This window comes from Gekko japonicus, unplaced genomic scaffold (assembly GCF_001447785.1).
Source record: "Gekko japonicus isolate JY-2015 unplaced genomic scaffold, Gekko_japonicus_V1.1 scaffold535, whole genome shotgun sequence".
Lineage (NCBI taxonomy): Eukaryota > Metazoa > Chordata > Lepidosauria > Squamata > Gekkonidae > Gekko > Gekko japonicus.
In genome coordinates this window covers 274,185-291,694 of record NW_015163621.1, presented here as the reverse complement: position 1 = coordinate 291,694, position 17,510 = coordinate 274,185, and the positions used below count along the sequence as shown (strand labels likewise).

Sequence of the window (17,510 nt, the reverse complement as noted above, 5' to 3'; positions counted from 1 at the left end):
GTTCCAGAACCTCCATGCACACAATCCTGGGTAAGGCTCATTCCCAGTCTCTGACATTGGGGGTTCCCAGTTTAGACTCCAGATATCCTGATAGCCACAAGCACAGAGCATACGCACTGCCAGGTCTGACTGGACGGAAAGTCCTTTGTGGTTAGGGTTGCCAATAGAGGCTTCATGGGTGGAAGTGGGCAGGTGAACAAAGACATAAATAACATCCCATCGAGCACTCTATTAAGGGGACAGCCAGGCTGTTGTTGACAATCGTATTTGCAGTATGTGTATCTTGGAGTGTCCAAAATATGAAGTGTGATTACATTAGCCAGTCCAAGCACATAAAATGTATACGATTTTTTAAAAATGTAATAAAACCTGTTTGGTTCTTTCTAATAAGCTGTTCTCTCCCTTGGTCTCCCCCCCCCCCCCCCAATGATGATGCCTTTCCTGGTGTACTTGCCTGTATTATTAAGGTTTTTAAAACTCCACTTAGCTTTCTCCGTGTGATCCATCTATATGTATAACGTAGTTCATTATTGCTTCCCAAATGCTAAAGGTTTTTTTGTTTTTAGAGCCTGATGTATTTCTTTTCCACCTCCTCCTCCTCAGAATGAAGAAGTTAGATTCATGGAAAATGAACTGGAGCATCAGAAACAGAAGTATTTTGAACTGCAGACTTTCACTAGGAGTTTGATACTTGCTATCAAAACAGATGATAAAGAACAGCAGCAGGTAAAACTAAGAGCGTGCAGTTGAGAACGTGACTCAAGCGATGACGAGTGATGCTCCTCTCAGAGGATGATCTCTGGTTTTCCTGTTCTTTCCTCTTTTTTATTTTAATTTTTTTTTATTTTAGTGAGAGCAAGTGCGATGTCATGTCAGACTAAACGCTGGGAAAATCAAATCTGAATTCCCACTTCTGTCATGGAAACTTTCTAGATGACGGTGGGCCAGCCACACACTCTTAGCTGAACCTGCTTCACAGGGTTGTTGTGAGAATACCATGGAGGAGGAGAGAATTATGCAAGCCACTTTGGGTCTCTGTTGGGGAGAAGGGTGGGGGTATAAATGAAGTAAAATCAAATAAATGCATTTAATTTAATTTGATGCTTCCCACGTTAGTAAGTTGCTTTGAGACTTTTACACTGAAGGACAAATTGTTATTAACAATACTGCTTGGCAGGCTGCTAAAGGGTGTTTGCTTTTGTGGCTCCCCTGGAAGGTGGCAGAACCCAGGGAGCCATTTGCAGTCCCCAGGTGGTCTTTCTTTTGAACCAAGTCCACCAAAGTCTACAGCAAGTTCTTGTTCTTTGTGTTTTATACCCATCGCAGGCACTTCTGGCAGATTTACCTCCAGAGTTAGAAGAGATGGATTTCAATCACGCATCTCCAGAACCTGATGATACCTCATTCAGCTTATCGTCTTCTTCGGAGAAAAATGCCTCGGACAGTTTGTGATGCTCCGTCAAAGGAAATAAGACAGCCTAGTTTGCTTAAATGTGTATGTTTTGAACTAATGACATTTTAGCCAGTACCCTTAAATATGAAGGGCAGGGATGGGGGTGGGTGGGAGGCAGACTAGCAACCTTGTAGAGTGGCTCGGTTGACAGTAGCCGCCGATGTGGAACTTTGTTTTTTGACGGATGTGAAAGCTACTTGAGAAAAAAAAAAAAGACATTAAGCTTCTAGCAGCTATGCCTCGACTATGGTACCTTCATAATTGTCAGCATTAACTGCATTATTAACGGAAGTCCTGAAATTAGCAGGGCATCAAGAATGAAAGAAAAGTGTCCAGTTGCATTAATAGTTCAGTGTGGCCCATCAGTCCTGTTTAGTGTGATATTTGCCTTCTCTGTCTCTCTTTTGACCCTCCCCCTTCTCAGGTAGGTGGATTGATAATTGGAAACAATGGGTTCGAAGAGGTCGGTTGGCAAAAGCCAACCCGTCACAGAAATGATGGTGCAAACCAGGGATCAAGCTAAAGAAGTGCTTTGTTAGTATATGACTAACTTGTTGTATCTTCTCTTCTTTCCCCTTTCCCCAGTACATGGCAAACTATTGGAAAACGAAATCTATCCGTTTAAGTTGACTCCAATAAATTATTTTCTGTATAACAGCAGACAGGAACTCTGGGTGAAAAGAGGCGCCTCATATTGCATATTCCCTGTTTCTTGGGAGAAGTCGCATATTTACAGAAGTAAGGGGATTTGACAAAACATTTTACCCTTTAGCATGGCAATAACTCCGGGGTAATGTCCACACAAGTATAGTGCACAGATCCTGAAGGTATATTGACTTCTATGGCTTACCTTCAAGGGAAGCTGAAGCCTGCTCAGGAACCTGGTTTTGTAATTCAAACTAGAGCCTCTTCTCTAACCCAGCCCAGCCGTCAGTAACAAGAATTGGGAGACAGAGTAAGGGAGGGGGGGCTCAAGCTCGAATATCTTTTTCTTCCAGACACACAGTTACCTAAGAACAGGTGGGGTATGAAATTCCCAAGGGAAGCACTTCAGGTACTAGTTCTTACATAGACTAGGATTTGTTTTAACCCCCCCCCCGCCAACCCCCCCCCATGCCCTGACTCATGAATTAGCCTTAGAAGTCACTTCGTTCAGCTTGTTAGGCAGCTATAAACCAGAGTCAAACTGAGCTCTTGGATGAATGCGTTTGAGTCATTAGTGTGTCTGAATAGGTCGAAATCCTGATGTGTATCAGCTGCTCAGAATTGTGATACTTGCATATCCAATTTGTCTTTGTATTTTTCCCCCCTCTTATTTTCTACTAGTGCAGAGGATCGGTTAACTGTGGCCATTTTCAGGATTTTGATTTACAGCTCCTTTTTATTCTGTGTTTAATTGGATAATGAAAACGTTGGATAAAAATTTATGTTGCCAAGAGAAAGATATATGGTATGGGGGGGGGTAGTTTCTGGGTTGTTGTCGTTTTTGGTCTATGGAATTTCATTTCTCCCATGAAAGTAGGAGAGAAATGACAGCAGTCACAGTTGCTTTGGCACCATGGCAAAAAAATAAACAAAAAGCTGCCATTGTTTCCTCTTCTTTGAGGATCATGAATCCCAGTAACCGGAACTGCTGCAAAAGATCGGTCATCTTACTCCTACAACAACCTTGCAAACAGTTCCTCAGACTTTCAAGTATGCTCCATGTTCTGTTCCACCCATCAGCTCCTCTCCTTATGTTTCTGTTCTTCTCTCCCCCTCCCATTTTATCTTGTCTGTTCTCCTACCAACTACCTTCCCTGAAAGGTCCAGGAAAGTCAGTCATTTACCCCAGACTTTGGCGGGCTAGATAGCCAGTCCAGATTGTTTGCCACTGACCTTGCCTTTCTGCTTTGAGTGATGGAGTCACTCTTGATGGTGATATTCTGCTGAGCTCCATAGGGGAAACCTCCACTCCAGCTACTGAGGGTTAGTGTCTGTGGCACTGAGCACAGGGCTGGGGAGATCTCCCAAGTCTGAAGAATGGTGGGGTTTTCTCCAGGACTGCAAAGTGGGCACACTTGTAGATCTTGGCCAAGAGAGAAATGTGGATGTCTGCCAATCGAAAAAGATTGTTATCAGGCAAGAGGGAAGGGAGGGGTTTGCAACTGTGCACATCTTACCCCAGGCCAGGAAGCAAGTGTTGTGTGAAAATGGTATAATTTTCTAGCATAATTCTGCAGTTTTAAAAAACTATTTGGTGTCATTGTGGTTCACAAAATTCAGCAGAGGAGTGGCGGTTAAGAAGCTACAAAGACACTCAAATCACTAGAAATCCCTCTGGCTCTTGAGGCTTCTGCAGATGTTGCCCAGTTATTTTCCAGCATATCTGCGCGACCTCAAAAATTGGAAAGTTGTTGTGGGTTTAAAAAAAAAAAAAGCCATCTTGAGTTTTTTAGGAAGCCGAATTCTGTGCCCCACTGCCATGATGTGTATGTCTGCTACACTCCTATGGAATCATAGTGGCGTGCTGATAGCCCTCGAAGGGGAAGGGTGCAAACAGAGCTTGAAAACTGTGGCTAAAAGCAGGGGCAAATAAGCTTCTCAGTGGGAAAGACAGGGAGTTAGGGTGGGAGGAAGAGAGGCTGAGGCGCTGGATGGCACCAGTGGAATAAAAACAGGGGCAACTAAAAGCTCACTTGGGCAGTGTAAGGAACTAGGTGGGGAGAGAAGAAAGGTGCCCCCCGTGGATCAGTTCAGACATAACGGAAACCCACAGTTTAGTTTATCTGTGGTTAGCTTGAGAGATCAGGACTTGGCCCATAGACAATCAGTGAATTCTAGGTTGTCTCGATAAATCCTAATTTCAGTGTCACTCTTAGTTTAGTTCCGTTTATTAACAGCCCATACACAATGTAAACAAATTAAGAATTAAAAATCACAGTAAAACAAAAGTTTTGCCACATCTACAATACAGTTCTCACAGAGGCGGTTCAGGAGTAATCGTACTTTTTGAGTATCAGAAACGGTTGAATATTTGAGTATCCATTTTTGAAGAAATCTCTCTCAAGCTTTGGGCAGTAGAAAAAGGTGTGGTACAGCGAGTCAAGTTCTGCCAAAGGGCAGTCAGAAAAGCACTGGTCTGGAGGTGTCTTAAGGAAATGGCCCTTCAACTGTGCTGTTGGCAGCGCATTACAACGTGTGGTCATGTAGGACCACCTCAGTTTTGGAACTGCCAGCACATTGAGATAGTGAGGTGGATCAGATTGAATTGAATACTTGATTCCCAGATGAGTAGGAGAACGTTTCCTTTTTGCGTCATTTTGAAGAAAGTCCTGGTCCTGTTTAAGGAGTTTCTCTATGAGCAGTAACTCATCTTTTTTCCTGCTGTTTTTTAACTTCCAGAAGCCTAGTTGGTTTGTTTCTGCAGGGCTATTTTGGGCAGGAACGCACAGGAACGGCGTTCCGGCTGGCTCCTGAGTTGGCCACACCCAGCAGGAACTCATTAGCATAATAAGCCACACCCAACAGCAGAAACTCATTAGGATTGGCTACAGTAGGGGTGTGTGGCCTAACATGCAAAGGAGTCCCTGCTACAAAAAAGGCCCTGGTTTTTGATAACAAACAAGGTAAACAGAATAAGAAGCAAAAGGTGGGTGTGGCTGGATGACCACACTTCTGGCAATAGGGGGCTGTGGCCTAATATGCTAATGAGCTGTGGTGTCAGGGTGTGGCCTATTATGCTAATGAGTTCCTGCTGGGCTTTTTCTACAAAAACAGCCCTGTGTTTCTGTATCCACAGTTCTGATCCATTTTGACCAACGGCGCTCACGAGCTGCTAGTTATGGTAAAGGCTGGAAGATCCTCGGAGTTTGACAGTCTGTACTTAAAACTAACTACAGTTTTTCAGATCAGAGTTGAAATATTTGGAAGGCCCAGTTCAAATTGCACAGCTACAGAATCTGTGCAGGATAGTAGTTGTGAGTATTTTGCAGAAGAAAGTCCGCTGGAGTTTATCAAGTTGTTCTGTTGTGCCCAGGAGCCACACTGCAAGCGCAGTATCACAGGAGCCTTGTATGCTTTCAAGAGTGCTTGCACATACTGAGCTCCTTAAAGCCAACTAAAACAGAAGGGCTAAGCCAACTTTCTGCTTAAGATAGTAGACATGTTTGGACCAGGATAAGTTTGACTGGAACACAATTCCGAGGTGTCTTTTTAGATCCCTTGAAATGGCACTGGAGACTGTGCACAGTGAACAATAATAAGGATTTTATTTAATAGGCAGGGATGGTATGGAATAGTCAGGAAGCAGAAAGTCTGAGGTAAACATTGTTGGTAAAACAGTATATATTTCAGTTGACAGACAAGATGGTGTTGTAGCAGCTTATTTTTTTACAAATTCTTGGTTCTTATCAGTGAGAGATGGTTGACTGAGTAAGTTTCAGTTACAATGTTCCTGCATATATTTTCCTAATAACAGTTCAGGTTTTCTGGAAAGATCCCTCGTTTTGTGTATCAGATTCTTTCCCCTTTTCTGAAATCACAATTTTTCATCTTTCCCCTGAGTAGTCCTTTCACTACAGACCAGGGACTGCCTCAGTGCCAATTCCCTGTATAAGTGGACAGGACTTGTATTTCTTCCCTGAAAATATAATCCTATTCCTTTTGGCCTGATTGGGAGCTTCACCCTGCTACCCAGTGACTCTTTGCCAAAATCTCAAACCCCAGTTCTTGGCGTGTGTGTGTGTGAAAACATGCTTCTGTTTTAGCTGAAATTGACTCTGAATTCTTAGACGGAATTCTTACTCAGGTTACCTTGAATATAGTTAAGAGCAGGAGTTTCTCCCTTTATTCAAAAGGTGAACCTATCTGATAGATGTTTATTCAGACTCTTCAGACATCTACTCCCGTAGATGAACTTTTTCTTTACTGACCAGTCACTGCCAGTGTTCCCTCTAAGCTGAGTTAGTGTGAGCTAGCTCACAGTTTTTCAGCCTCCAGCTCACACATTTTTGTCTTAGCTCAGGAAGGATGGCTCCAGAGCCAACTAATTCATGCAGTAGCCAAATGGCTCGCTCGCAACTTTAATGCCAGTAGCTCACAAAGTAGAATTTTTGCTCACAAGACTCCACAGTTTAGAGGGAACATTGGTCACTGCCGTTGAACTCAAAATGAACTAACTCTCCCCTCAGCGCATAGCTGATCATATTTCCTTCGGCTGGTGCTGGCCAGTCAGAAAAAAGGAGTAGTCAAGAACAGAGTTAACTATTCATCTTCTCTAATTTTGCTGCATTAGGAAAGCAGCATTTTAAATGTAATCCGTCACAGACACATAATTTTCCAAGTAGAGGTTCATTATTAATTTCAACAGTCTTCTGAGTAGGAGTGCAGTGTTTAGTTTGTTCCACAGACATGCATGGGACAGGGAATCAAAGGTGATAGATGATAGATGAATGCTGCATACAAGGAACCAGATGTGTCTGACGCATATTTGCTTACCAGCAAGGCCAGCGTAAAGCAGTGGTCCGCACATGAGTGGCCCTTTCTAAAACCTGCTTGCTCATTGCCCAATATCTTCTTCTTATCTATCCAGTGCTGCAATTTTTTCGGCAGGAGAGGTGCATATTACTGCCAAGAGGCTAACTGGTCGATAGTTGTATGGATCGCTTTTATCCCCTTTTTTATATATAGGTATAAAGGTGATATTTCCCAAGTATCTGGAATTATCCCATCCAGATTGACCAATGTGAAGAACGGTGCGAGCACTTGAGCCCACCGGTCAGGGGCTATCTTCAGCAGTTCAGCGGGGAACGCATCAAAGCCAGGTGACACTCCCAGTTTCAAAGCTTTAATCAATCCAACCTTCTCGCGATGAGTAATAGGTTTCCATATTAGAATTTGCTTTACGTTAATTTCAAAATTTAGGTCCAGTTCAAGAGTATGTTTCTTATGAAGGTTATTAAAATACTTTCCCCCGGTAGTTGATAATATCAAAATGCTTTCCTCAGGTAGTCGATTAAGGCCCTCTAGCACTTAATCACTGCAGTATTAAAACCACGGAATCAGTGTTACTCTTTTTTTACCCCTTGCCCCTGCCAGAGACCCGGCTGGTGTCCCAGCCTGCTTTGTCGAGTCCTGCAGACGGAAAAGCCTTGCTGCGTCCCCGACTCACCCCTGGCCTAAGCAGCAAGGGCGTGAAGAATCTTCAGCCTCAGCTGAGCCATGCCTTTCACCCCACTAGCCAAGGAAACTGTAAGGCTTCCACATGAACCCTTCTCCTTGCCAAAAGCCCAGGAGAACAGCCTGTCACCGGTCTCAGCATGTGCTCCATGCACATTCATGCAACGAAATCCATCCATCCATGCCATGCATCACTGATACCCTCTGAGTGCTTCTGAGCACTGTCCCCCCCCCCAATGTGGCACCTGCCCCTTGTTTCAAGAAAGTAGGGAAGGCTCTTGCCTGGTGGGGCTTGTGCTTGGCAAGATGGTTCCCACCTTGAAACAGCCCTTGCCAGAGGAATGGGTAAACTGCGAGACTCCCGGAGGTGCAGGCCTCATGCCGGGATTGGGGGTGGGTGGGTGGAGTAAAGTGTGGCTCTTTTGATTGATGGTAATCGCAAGTGTTGCTTTCTACAAGCCTCAGACTGAGTGCTACCGCCTTGCATGATGCTTCAGCCGATTGTTTATCCTTCTTGCCCCACCCTCCAGCTTCTCATTCCTAGGCCTTGACAGGTGCTCGACTTCACACAAGACGTAACCTGCCAGCCACGTAGCCAGCATGTTCACAGTCTGCACACCCCACACTAGTTTCCACTCATGCAATAAATGCGCATTGCATTAAATAAACTTTACTAAAGAAGAAGAGAAGAGATTGCTGCGGCCAGGCTGTTGATGGGTCTTCCTAGAAGGGACCACATCCAGCCTGTGCTGAAAGCGCTGCACTGGCTGCCAATAGCGTACCGGATTAGTTTCAAAGTGCTGGTTCTTACCTTTAAAAGCCCTACATGGTCTGGGTCCAGCTTACCTAAGGGACTGCCTTTCCTCATATGTTCCCCCACGAGCACTTCGGTCCGGGACCCAACATCTCCTGGCAATCCCAAAGAGGCCAGGCTGGCCGCTACCAGGGCCAGGGCTTTCTCGGTGGCGGCTCCTATCTGGTGGAACGAGCTCCCGGAGGAGATCCGGGCCCTGCGGGACCTTGTGCAGTTCCGCAGGGCCTGTAAGACGGAGCTCTTCCACCAGGCGTATGAGTAGGAGCCGCCACTACCATCACCATTATTCCATCTTCACCTGGCCCTGGATGAGGGAACATCAATGCTTCCCTCAAGCAGACGATGCTGAACAGTTGAAAATGCCATCTGTGAAATTTCATGTTGAACACCTAGAGCACTTTAGTCAATAACTCGAATGTTTTGTACTGTTGGGATTTTAAATGGTTTTAATTATGTTTTATATTGGCGTTTGCCCCTATGTAAGCCGCCCTGAGCCCGCATTGTGGGGAGGGCGGGGTATAAATTGAATAAAATAAATAAATAAATAAATAAATTGGATTTATACCCCGCCCTTCACTACCCAAAGGTGTCTCAGAGTGGCTTACAAACTCCTTTCCCTCCCCCTCCCCACAACAGACACCCAGTGAGGTAGGTGGGGCTGAGAGAGCTCTGACAGAAACCTGTTTTCAAGAACAGCTGTGCCAGAACTATGGCTTACCCAAGGTCATCCAGCAGGTGCAAGTGGAGGAGTGGGGAATCAAACCCGGTTCTCCCAGATTAGAGTCCGTGCACTTAACCACTACACCAAACTGGCTCTCAAGGGGACAAACAGCTGTGCATGCTTACTGGGATGGGTTGGACAGAAAAAGGGGAAGGATTTGAATGGGAGTGCACGTGGAGAAACCATTCCTGTTTGCTTTCCCTCTCCCCACCCCCCCAAGTTGAGTGCTTCAGTAGAATAGCTGTGTATAGGGTGCTTGCCTGTACCACTTCGTTGAAGGAGCAGCGGCAATCCAGTTAATCAGAGCTCCTTTTGGCACTGGTTTTCCCCCTTATGGATATGTCGAAGGAGCTCTCCACATTGCAAGTCTTGAGCCATACAATAGCTTGGAAAGAATGGAGACAAATTTGATTGTATGGCAAAGTTATCTTCTATGGCAGAAATTTCTGTTTCACATACTGCTTTCAGTTGCTTGGCAATAACGGTTGCCGAGCCAGATACGCTGCTTGCTTATGGCCGTGGTGTCTGTTCCAATTAGTAAAGTAAAGGCCCCTTGACTTTTCCCGAGTAAACACTTAACAAATACTTTAGAGAGAGCACAAGCAAGTAGGTGTCAGTATAAACTCTGTTTCTACCCAGCTTCAGGTGGGTAGAAACAGAGCTTCAAAAACTAACATTTCAGCCAAAAGGTTAATTCTTTTTGCTTTTTTTTTTAATCCCCAAAGGGATATTTTTATTTTTGCAATAAACCACAAAACTGCGAAGAAAATATTAGGGAGGGAACTACATCTAGGGATAAAGAATAGATAACCACACTATACTAAAACCTCAAGAGGAGATCTTATCCCTGTTAGTGTAAGTGTTAATACTGTTAGTGTTAGTATCACAATATACTTGTAGAGTTCTTGTTTATCTCAGCTTCAATGTTTATATGTTAATATGTTAGTTGTTATGAGAGAACGTTCTGATCATCTTCTTGTTCTTCGCTTCAAAAGGCTATTATCCGAGTCCTTCTGCCTTTACTTCGGCTTTCTGTCTCTAAAGTCATATACAACTCTGGCAGCACCTGCTCCCGTTTCTGCAGCAGAGTCCTCTTCCGTTCCTGAGGTGGCAGAGTCACTAGATTTCGTTTCCTCCTCTTGGAATATTCCTCCGTTCCCAACTGGCGCCGCAAAAATTCTTTAGCTTTGAAAGTGGAGTCTATCTTCTCTCTTTTATCGTTGATCTTAAAGATGACACCGTCTGGAATCGCCCACCTATACGAAATTCCATTGGTTTGAAGGAAAGAAATTAAGTCCTTATAATTTTTCCTCTTTTGTCGGATTTCAAATGGAATATCTTTTAAGGTTTTGATGGTTATATTTCCCATTTTCAGTGGAGTTGCTGATGTCAGTTTTAAGATAGCATCTCTGGTCTGTCTTCTTGAGAATCTGACCACGATTTCTCCAGGCAGGCTATTTTTTTAATATAATTGGAGTATGCCCTATGGGCCATCTCCATTTCTTTTACCAGCTCATCCGCTGTTAAGCCTATTGCTGGAGCGATGATCTCACTGAGCAACCTCCTCAGGTCCTCCTTCTCCGGTTCAGGAACTCCCTGGAACCTGAGAATCATGTTAGCTTTTTCCATCTGTAGTTGTAGCAAATGGCTTTCTTGGAAGTTTTGCTTTATTTCAACTTCTCCCATTCTTTTCTTCAATGTCTTACTTGTGGTGTCTATCTCTTTAATTTTCTCAGCTGCCTGCTCCACTTTCTTCTCCGTTTCTTTCAGCTGGAGCTGCTGAGATGCAAAGTTCTTATTCATCATGGTCAGTTGCTGGTTAATACCATCGAGTGGCTCCATCACTGGCTTAAGCATGTCCGCTAGCATTTTAATGACGTGTGCTCCCTCTTCCGGTTTTTAGCTGCCCGGCAGTTTCTTTTTCAGCTTTCTTTGCTGGGCCACCATTTTTTCCGATTTGTTTACAGTTTCTACCGCTTCTCCCCAGCTCGAAAAATCGCCCCACGATGTCGATATTCAAGTTAGTCTCTCAAAGCACACTCATTGTGTTTCCTCCCCTCTCCCCCTTCATATCGTTTATCAGTTCATTCACATAAGAGGCGTCCCTCTTTGCGGTCCGCTTTTGCCGGGGGGGGGCGGCTTTTACAATAGTCCGGTTTATTCTGAACTCACGTTCATTGTCGGTCAGTTTCCCTGACCTCGCTCACTTTAAACGCCATTCTGCTCAATCTCCGGCGCTTGTCCCGTTCAAACCAGCTTGTCCCCGGAGGCCACACAGCAGCTAGACCGTCAGGGCGGAGGGGAGCCTCAATTCTCCGGCATTCTGCCATCGAAGAGGCTACCCCTCAAAAGCCCTCTAGCCTGGAGCCTATCGCAATGGCTCCGTGGGGGTGTCACTTGAGGTGGCACCCCTCCAAACCGCTGGTGTGCGGATTGCTTTCCCACGGTTCAGGGAGAACGTCCACCATCGCTGCTCCATAAACCGGAAGTCAATTCTTTTTGCTTAACTACCTCCTTTGCAGATCTTCCAGCCATAAAGGGAGTGGCCCCTTTTTTCTTGAAATTTAAGTGTAGTATGTGGGCTTGTATGTTGCTTAGACGCATACCATTTGAATAATTATTCTGGGAAAAATTGAAATCAGTTGACTGACTCACATAGTTTTACCATTGTTCAAAGAATATATGTTCTTTATTCTTGGCTACTGTATGCAGAAAATCATTTATTCCAGTTTTACAGGGCATGGCGGTGAAGCTAAGACTTTAGATTTGTGCAAGTGAGTCCATAGGTGAAATGGAATTTGGGCATAACACTACAAAAGTTTAAATCCAACAGCAGTCGCTGGTTCACCCATTCATGTATATCATTTAAATAGTCAACGCTTGATGATGCATAGGTACCACAGAAAAACTCTGTGTTTCTATCACAGATGGCCCATTAACATGTATGTCAGTTGAAACTGCAAGTCTTCAAGTGAAGGCAGATTCTAGCCGTGTTGTAGCCGTGTCGGTCTGAAGCAACAGAACAACCGACACAGTTTTAATTCTGGGTATAAGCTTTCGTGTGCATGTTCAAGTGAAAAAGTTATATGTGTGATCTAGTCCTTATCTGCTAGAGCAGTCATCTTCAGTATCTTCAGAACCAGAACCCAACTTAACTACAACCTGTTAGATAGGATGCACTTTGAATTAAAAACAAAAAAATGTTTGTGCTTCTTTAGTTTCATTATAGGAGCAAAATAAAGTACAAGGTTCTCATATTGTCATAAAATGGACTGTTGCAAAACATAGCAAATAGTGACCAATGATGATTGAAATGGTTTTTCAGTGTCCTGTCTTCCAGTGTTCTTTAGTAACAAGTCAAAGTTCATTGGAACAGGCAGGCCCCATATCCTACAAAATTAAGCTCCTAAAGGTGGAGCCATCTTCTTTTACCAGTTTTTAAATTCTCCAGGTTCCTGCTTTGCTCTCCAACCCAGCCAGGAAGACAGGTCCCCTGTGCATTCAACTATGGCACAGGGGAGAGAATTGTGGGAAAAAACTGGGCATGCAGGTCTGAAAAAAGTCGTGCCAGTGAAGTTCCCTTGGCACATGTGTTAATGGTACAAGGAGATTGGCATCTGGAATTCACCCCTTCTCTCTCTCTCTCTCTCTCTCTCTCTCTCTCTCTCTCTCTCTCTCTCTCTCTTTTCTCTCTCTCTCTCTCTCTCTCTCTCTCTCTCTCTCTCTCCCCCCCCCCGAAAGCTAGTAATGCTACTACTGAGACCCACCTTAAGTCAGGGTTCTATCCCAAACCAGTAACTGAAGGCCAAGATACTCAAGCACGCTGTCTATTCGAAGACCTTTTGTACAAAGATATTTTGCCCTTCCTGTGTGAGAACCTCACTACTCTATCACACCGTGCAAAATACTTATTGTGGCAGGGATTAGGATATTGAAAAGGTCCTCACTGGTCCATATTGATTCACAGAGTAGAGTCCACTGCTGTGGTCTCACTGGAGAACACTCCCCCACCCCAGCATGATGCTGTGTCTTCAGATGCAATGCCCATGTTAATAGTTTCAGTAGGAAGGCTGCAGGTTCCTTCGTAAGAATATTTGAAACGCAGGAGTGTTATTTTTCTTGCGTAGTGCCTCCTGGTCACATCTGGAATCGGAAATTCTTTCCTGTATTACTTAGTCCTGCAGTTTAAAAACTTGACATGACATCAGTACATACTACCTCTGCAAGGTGGTATCACCTCAGATGCCACAACAGACTTCAATGTGACTTCTGTCCCGTCCCCCGTCCCCCAGCAATAAATGGCTTACAGCACATGGAATTTTTTTTTGTATTGAGGTGTGTTTGTTTGGGGGGGGGGCGGTTACCTAAAGAAGTATGTGTACCAAATAATGGAGGTGTGTGTTTTTTTTACTTCTGTTTGGGGATTTTGTTATGCTAATTTGTTACATACTGATATGAACCTTAGAACTATGAAAGAGCTGAGGTGACAGGCAGCTCTGTGTGTGTGTGTGTGTGTGTGTGTGTGTGAGAGAGAGAGAGAGAGAGAGAGAGAGAGAGAGAGAGAGAGAGAGAGAGAATTAATTACAGTGAAATAACACTATATTGCTGGGAATGTTAGGAATGTTTCCAGCACGGGTCCCACAGAAATGAATGGGACTGGTACAAGTTCCCCACAGGACTGTACCTTACAACTAGAATGGATACGCTATAGCTCTCCCCCCCCCTTTTGATTTTTCAGCAGTGCTTGTAGCAGACGGCTAGAGTTATTCCAAGGTCAGAGAACCTGAGCTTGTGCAGGTTTGTGGCCAAAAGCCTATCCATGGGTCCCAACCCCACCATTGTAATTGGCCCACTCTTCCCATTCGGTTTCCCACTTTTTCTCCACAGGTCTCTCCACTGGGAGATGGCAGGTGCTCAGGGAGTAGGTGAAAAGTAACCCTTGCATTAAAAAAAGCCCAGAAGACCTTATGGAAATATGCTGGGTTTGCATGCACTTTTGCACCCTGGTTTTGAGCTGACATGCAGCCTTTGACAGCAAGTATAATACCCTCGAAGTGGGTTATAAAGTTCAGACTGAAAGCATAACATTTTGCCCCCCCCCTCGCATGAATGGAAAGCGAGCTAATTTGAAAATGCCCTTCTAATTCCTTTCCCCTGGATAAGATCTTTTGGCACAGAACAGAGTCCTGGAATAGGGACGAAGGGACGTTCCTTCGTTATCTAGAATCCTTGGAATGCAGGAATTAGACCTAATGTAAAAAAAAAAACAAGCCCAAATGTCCTAGTTAAAACAAATGAATAGTATTCTCTTAATACATAAAAGAACAAATTAATGCTTTAAAGAGGTATTTGCTTGAGTATCTCTGCACTAGGTATGCTAACTCTGATCCTTCCCCTGATCACGGGTAAAATTCAGAGAGAGGTGTGCTTCGGTCTAATTGGTATTGTTGGGGGGTTGGGTATGATTAGGCTGTATCGATTTTGTTGGGACTTGGCTCTGGTCAACACATGCAGCAGAATGAGGTAGTAGAATTCTGAGGTGGTAGAATGGCCTGTTCCACTTCAGACTGCAGGCTTTGGGGGGTGGGTGGGTGGAGACTGGTCCTATTTCAGTGCTCTCCATTTTGCCACCTCATTCTGCTGACTAAGCCCTTTACAGGCTGCCTGGATTGCATTTGTGCTACATTCCCAGTTACAGATATGTGGGGTGGGTTTTAAACAAATGCAACCCAGTCACGCTTCCACCCTATTTTTCAGCTGCAGGTTACACTTTGATCTCTGGCCCTTTCTAAAGGAGGGGGCTGCACAGGGGGCACGATAATACACATAGGAACACGTCTTCTCTTAGTATGAGCATAGTGCCGAGATCCTGCCATCCAGACAGATGCTGCGCTCCAGTGCAGGTAGGCAGATCTGTCCCCATCCCAGCCTCGAGTGGAAAACAGGCTGAAAGGTTTTGAGTGGCTGGAAGAGAAGTCATCAGTGATGTCATGTACCTTTCCCAGCTGCTGAAAATGCTTTCGATGGTGGGGGAGCAGGAGGTACAAGAGCCCTCTGCTGTATTGATTTCTTATCCTTTTCTGCTTCTTACATTACTGTAAGCCACATCCGGTGCTGAAGGATCGAAGCGGCTGCCGTTCTCTGTGCGCAATGCGTAGAGAGCAGGAGAATGATTCTAAAAGATAACGTCGTCATTCTTTTGAGTTGGTGAATATCCCAGTTGTGAAACCTTGTCAATCTGGTCTCTCCCTGCTTTCTATCATTTTGTTGCTAGTTACACGCAAAACCAGTTGATCAGAACTGAACAGGCCGTATAAAGGTTTGCTATGAGTTATCTTCCACTATTCAATGGCAGGCTGCTATGAACTCCCCCCCCCCTCCACACACAAAGCTTTTTGCAGTGGGTGACACTTGATATCTATTTTCGTCGAAAGCTGATTTCTTCTTCTGAAGGTTCTAAGTGTTTTTATAAACCAGTATGCTATTCAAATGTGCCAACAAAGTCTAAGTAGTTATCTTTAAATTAACATGATGTCCTTTGGGCCAGTTTGGCGAGTTTTGTAAATTTTAGTGTGACGAAACTGAATTTCTCTATGAAACTCAGTTATCTACAGTTCAGTTTTAATGACATGTAAATGGGTATGTGTAGCAAGAAGACTATGACAGATATTTAACTTTGAGTACCTCCACTGCAATCCAGGATATGTGATCTTGGCTTATTGGGGAAAAAAATGGATTCCATCCATTTGTTATCAATCTTGTGTCTGTATATATAAGGATATTTATAATCTTGTATTAACAAAATCCATCTCTCTCTCACACAAAAGGTTATTTCCTTCATTAGAAACCTGCTCAGCTATTTTTATATAAAATGTTGGTCTCTGCCTTAACTTTTTTTGTGAAAATTTGTGCCATAGAGTTTTTAACTTATCTGGAGATAACTTACCAACTTTGATTTGATTCACATTTTAAGTAAAAGATGGACATTATATGTGGTTACTGGATTGTTTCAAGACAACTTATGTTGCTTAAGAATTGTTCTTCAAATGTATTCATCCTGTGTATCCACTTCAAAATAATTTTCTTACACTGTTTGTCCTTGGAAATGTTTGCATCCATACTGAAATGCACGAATAATTCCAGGGATTGTCATTGTTTGTTTGGGGTTATTTTTCCCTTACTTTTCAGGACTTAGTTTGGCAAAACCTTAATTAATAAATTGAGTTGTTTGTTACAAAAACTGTATCTGTTAGGTTAACTGGGTCAGAGTAAAGGGCTAATTACCTTTGCTATCTTTTGTCTATTACACTCAAAGATATTTTTCTACGTCTACCAGATCTGAAAGGCTGGAGAATTTAATAAAGGCTAAGTGATTCGTTTTCCTACATGAAGTTTTCGGTTTCTATATTCCTAATCATTGGCCTCCACAATTTCACTGCTAAACGATCCAGCTTTCTTATTCTTGAGATCCCAAGTAATGTATTAAAAATATTGTTTTTATTAGAGTAATCTCCCCCACCATGGTGGGATTTTGTGTGGAGCAGTTGTGGTTATCTTTTGCCCAAGTATGCCTTCATTCATTCCTTACTGTGGCTTTCTTGGTAGTCTTTGCTCTGTTTCTTAGTGTGAAGTTTGTTAGCTAGGAATACAAATAGGTCTGAGATGAGCATGTGAATTGGTATAATGGCTACTGATGACAGAAGGGAACTAAGAGCTCTTTAAACCAGAGCAAAGCAGGGTTTCTCCCCCCCCCCCAATCTTGTTACTGTACTAGAAAATAGGGGCTTTTGGAAGACTGTGTCCCTGTTGAAGGGTTGCAAGTTCCCCAAATACCTTTCTCTCTCATAGTTTTTTTATGATGCTTTGTCTGCCCATGTTAACAAAGCAGTTAGTACAAAGTTGACTTGGGCCATCCAGCATTTAGGGTGAGTAGTTTTCTCCCGTGCAAACACAGAGTGCTTCCTGCTCTGTTCCCAGAGCTCCATTCAGAGTTCCATGGGCTTGCAATCCCCCTGATATTCTTAGAATGGGTAGACGAAGTGGTGGCCAAGCCAAGTAGACACGAATGAAGAGTGAGTAGTGGCATTCAGCAGGTCTGTCGCCTGTCATTAGATAGTAGAAGGTCAGCTGCCAGTTCTAGGATTCCCTCGTTCCTTCAAAGCAGGTTAAAAAAACCCCACCATCTCAGGTAACCCTGTTGATCTGTTCAAAAACAATCCAAAAACTAACAGCAAAGCAATACCTTTTACTAGAAACAGTCCTAGCATTCACAGCAAGGAGTAAACTTACAAATTCCTGGGGGCGTGTTGTTCTTCAGGCTAGAGGCAAAGCTGGGTTCTGATGAAACGTCAAAGCTTGCTCAC

At 43.8% G+C, this 17,510-nt stretch overlaps 1 protein-coding gene across 2 annotated transcripts in view; it reads left to right on the top strand.

Moving 5' to 3' along the window:
• HDX (highly divergent homeobox) overlaps positions 1-1,520 on the top strand; it is a 56,692-nt gene extending 55,172 nt beyond the window's left edge. For both annotated transcript variants that reach the window (XM_015407456.1, XM_015407455.1), the window contains exons 8-9: positions 604-726; positions 1,327-1,520. In XM_015407456.1, coding sequence (XP_015262942.1) covers positions 604-726; positions 1,327-1,452 — 249 coding nt within the window. In that variant the 3' untranslated portion in view covers positions 1,453-1,520. The remainder of the gene's footprint in view (positions 1-603; positions 727-1,326) is intronic.
• Positions 1,521-17,510: the final 15,990 nt, after the last annotated feature.